This window comes from Pantherophis guttatus, chromosome 2, assembly GCF_059756535.1.
Source record: "Pantherophis guttatus breed Tessera chromosome 2, ASM5975653v1, whole genome shotgun sequence".
NCBI lineage: Eukaryota > Metazoa > Chordata > Lepidosauria > Squamata > Colubridae > Pantherophis > Pantherophis guttatus.
Genome location: NC_142064.1, coordinates 1,083,545 through 1,087,381, shown reverse-complemented (window position 1 = coordinate 1,087,381; position 3,837 = coordinate 1,083,545). Strand labels below are relative to the sequence as shown.

General features: G+C 60.1%; 1 protein-coding gene across 1 annotated transcript; it reads right to left on the bottom strand.

The window, feature by feature from the left end:
• Window positions 1-502: 502 nt before the first annotated feature.
• LOC117679749 (uncharacterized) lies at window positions 503-2,814 on the bottom strand. The gene is made up of 5 exons (XM_060684438.2): window positions 2,534-2,814; window positions 1,893-1,979; window positions 1,647-1,715; window positions 1,224-1,300; window positions 503-583 (listed from the first exon to the last, which is right to left on the bottom strand). Exons 1-5 carry the CDS (start codon window positions 2,666-2,668, stop codon window positions 511-513), a joined length of 441 nt encoding a protein of 146 aa, XP_060540421.2. The 5' UTR covers window positions 2,669-2,814; the 3' UTR covers window positions 503-510.
• Between the last annotated feature and the right edge of the window lie 1,023 nt (window positions 2,815-3,837).

The window sequence follows — 3,837 nt, the reverse complement described above, 5'->3', positions numbered from 1 at the left end:
GCCCACGGAACCGGTAATAACAAATTTTACATTTCACCCCTGCTTGCAACATGTGGCTATAGGGAAGGGATGGGGAACGATGGCCCTTTTAATGACTTGTGGACTGCAACTCCCAGAATTCTGGGCAAGTCCACAGGTCCTAAAAGTTGCCATCAGGAATTCTGGGAGTTGAAGTCCACAGGTCCTAAAGGGGCCATAATATCCCAGCTCTGCTATAGGGGGAGCTCAGTGCCCCCTCCCCACTGTGGCCGAATCCCAATTTAAAGTCCTTTTGCTAAGTTTCTCTTGAGCTGTGAGTTGAACCTCAGGACCCTGGCCCAACTTTAGACAGGACTACCTGCTCCAAGAAGAGCCCCCCCAGTCCATCACCCACCCACCCCAGCCCCTCCTCTCTCGGATCTCCGCCACAGTGCTGTGTTTGTCCCTGCACCTGCTGTGGCCTGCTGCTGCCAGGGGCAAACTTCCCCCTCTCCCTTCTTCAGTCTCCCACGCCTGATCCCACCTACTTAATTAGGAGGGGTCCCTTCTGTCTCGCCAGCACATCCGGAGCCAAGGGAAGAAATAGAAGCAGCCCCAGTAGATCCTGGAAAAGAGGGGAGGGGGACAGGAGGAGGCAGTACAAACACATACAGAGAGAGAGGAGGGGGGAGAGACCCTTGGTGAGAGAGCCAAGGCAGGGGGTGGCCTGGGGTCAGAAAGAAGGCCTCTGGATGGCTTGCTGGGTCACGGCTATGGGTTGCAGCCATGCGGGGCAGAAAGGGCCCAAAGGCTTGGCAACCGGCCTGTACTTATGACACGTGATCCCCTTTTGTGACCTTCCGCCAAGCAAAGTCCCAGGGAAACCAGATTCACTTAACATCCGTGCCAAGAAAAGTGAAATGGGGCAAAATTCACTTAACAAAGGTCTCACTTAGCAACAGAAATTTTGGGCACAATTGTGGTCGTAAGTGGAGGACTTGTGTCAAGTTGTGAGCCGCAGGGCCTGGCCGGGCTCCTGGGGAAAGTCACGGGTGGGCTTTCTCTCTTAATGGGGGGACCCTCCTGCCCTGCTGCAGCCCCCTGCTCCCCACCTCCTGAAGGCAGCCTTGCCCCCCCTCCCCAGCATCTCCCACAAAGGGGGCCCTTGGCAGAGGGGCAGAAGGGAGGGGCTGGGGGCAAGGGGAGAGGGAGTTGGGGGCTTGGGCTGGCCGGCAAGTGGGGAGGGGGGGCGAGGCGGTACTCACTCTTCCTGGGCTGACTCCGACTCAAAGTCCAGCGTCCAGCTGGCCGGCTGCAGCGGCTCCCGGTGCTCCAGCCCCTCCTGCCCAAGAGGAAAGGCATTTCTGGCCGGTTTTGGGGAGGAGGCATGTCCCACGTCCTCCCGGGGCCCCCACTGCCCCCATCAGACCTGCCTAGAGTCTGCCCGGGTCTCCTTCTTTTGCCCCCCGGGCACCCACCGCCGGTGCCCGTTTTCTCGGCTCACGGTCGCCAAATTGGGGCGGGGGTCGCAACATCCCTTGTCGGCTAAGGAAGATTTCTTTGCAGGTCCTCCGCAGCCCCCGCCCTTCCATCCCTCGGGCCTGTCTTCCCGGGAAGGGCCGTTGAAATCGCCCTGGAGGGTCGCTTGCGGGGAGGGGGGGCTCCTGCCCGGGGTGGGTCCCACTTACCCGGAGGCGGCGCTGCTGCTCCCGCCCTTCGGGAGGCTGCGGAGGCGGCCCTCGATCGCCCCGGTCGCTCTGCGGGTCAAAGGAAGGAGAGGTCGGAGCCCGGAGGAGGCGCCCGCCCTACTGCCATCCGTCAAAAATGGTGTTGGGTCTGCTTGGGCAGCGGGTTGGACTAGATGACCTGCAAGGTCCCTTCCAACTCTTGTTAATCTGGAATCTGACTCAGGGCCGCCCCGCCGCCCGCTCTACCTGCCTGGGACGCTCCGCTCCTGCGCCCGGCGGCTTCTCGCAGCCCCGCGGCTCCCGCCGACGCTGCTCCAGCTGCTCGCTCGGCTTCTGGGGCCAGATCGGGGGAGGAAGGGTGAATAGGGAGAGGGGTAACGAGCAGGGGTCTTCTGCACAACCTCCGCCCCTCCCGGCTGACCCTCTCCCCTAAACCCGGGGGATTCTGCCGGCAGGATGGAACAAGCGCTCCCACCAGCTGGGGAGGGTCTCCCCACCGATGAGCGGAGGAACGGAGTGGTCGCTTGGCCGGGGAGAGCAGCGGGTTCTTCAGAGGGAGGAGGGGGTGCTTGAGGGCTGGACCGAGGCTGCCCCCACCGGGGAGGGTCCCTAGCGATTTCTCACACTGGCGCGAGGGCTCCGGTGGCAGCTGTGCCAAAGGAGAGTGGCACCTTCGAGAGACAAGCGGATGAGCTCTCTTGCTGGGGTCCAGGTTGGGCAAGGGGGGTCTTTGGGCTCAGCCCCCTCCCTGCTCTTTGCCGAGATGGCTGGACGGATAAGCGAGGAAGGGGATCAAGGTCCGGTCTCAGTGTCTGAACTGAGCGGGGCAAAGCAGGTGAGCCACCTCCAGGGGAGGGGAGGGGAGGGGCCGCGAAGGAAGGACTGACCTGGTAGGGGCTTTCTGCCCGTCCATTGTCCCCCCTCCTCTCCCAGGGCAACCTGGGCACGGCCTCTCTCTTGGCCTGGGCGGGGGGCCCTTGGGGGCTCTTCAGGCTGTACAGCTCAGTCAGCAGGGGCTCCATGGCACTTCGGGGGAGGGGAGAGAACCTGGAGGGGGGCAAAATGCAGCAGGACCGGGGTTGGCACCCCACAGGAAGTGGGATCTCGCACCCACAGCCCCAGTCCCTGCTGGCTGGGCTCCTCCAAGGACTCCGTGGCCCTAGGACTCGGCCATCCTGGGCAGGGCCAGAGCTGAGGGGGGGAGGGGCTCAGAGAGGCACCAAAGTTTGGCCCAAATTTTGATCATGGAATTGTGGGGATGCCATAACAGCCGTAAGTGTGGGACCTGTCGTAAGTCACGTTTTTCAGAGCCATTGCAACTTTGAATTCTCACTAAACAAACGGTCATAAGTGAGAGGACTGGTCTTAAGTCAGTATTTTCACAGCCGTCGTAACTATACAAATGGTCACTATACAAATGGTCGTAAATAGAGGACTACTCTACCTGTAAATCTATTTCAAAGCAGATTTAAATTTTATGGGCTTTTGGTCCAAGGGCAGATTATTGCTGCTAAAAAGAAAGTAATGCAATGATCATCTTGAAGTGTAGCAAGGCAGTGGGCGCACCCTGGGCTGGGCCTCGTGGGCATAGGGCAGGGGTCCCCAAACTTGGCAACTTTAAGACTTGTGGACTTCAACTCTATGCTGGCTGGAGAATTCTGGGAGTTGAAGTCCACAAGTCTTAAAGTTGCCAAGTTTGGAGACCTCTGGCATAGGGCCTCTAACTCTGGTTTATTAGATAAATCCCAAGAGTTGAGCTCCAAGACCGGGCAAGCAAACCACCTTATGGTTTATTGTAACAAGCAGCTTTCCTCCCCTCCTTTGATTCCTCAGATGGGCTCCTAGGAATCAGCTGGGCCTCCCTCCTGACCTTCACCCAGGGAAGTTGCTGCTGGCGGCACAAGGAAGTCCTCCCTCTTGGCAGTCCACCCAGTTCTCCTTCTCCAGGGCTACCTGGTCCACCCAGGTCCTTGGTCACTTCCTTCCGCAGGGGACAAGGGCCACGGGGGGAGGGGGGGTCTTCACCAATGGGCAGGCTCCACCCAGGCAACCGCCTTCCCTGGAGACTCTGCCGGAAGGGGGCAGGGGCCCAAGATGGCTCCCAACATCTGTTTCTCCTCATTGGAATTTCTCCAGAGTTCTGGATGGTACCACCAGGCTCAGGAAGGGGGGGGGGTCCCAAGGTGGGTGG

What these genes read in the sequence shown, in the direction of transcription:
- LOC117679749 (XM_060684438.2), bottom strand. Translation starts at nt 2,668, where the DNA reads ATGGAGCCCCTGCTGACTGAGCTGTACAGCCTGAAGAGCCCCCAAGGG. An exon ending in GGGCAGAAAGCCCCTACCAG is followed by an intron (nt 1,980 to 2,533) that starts GTCAGTCCTTCC and finishes ATCTGGCCCCAG; the next exon opens with AAGCCGAGCGAGCAGCTGGA. An exon ending in TCGGAGTCAGCCCAGGAAGA is followed by an intron (nt 584 to 1,223) that starts GTGAGTACCGCC and finishes CCTCTTTTCCAG; the next exon opens with GATCTACTGGGGCTGCTTCT.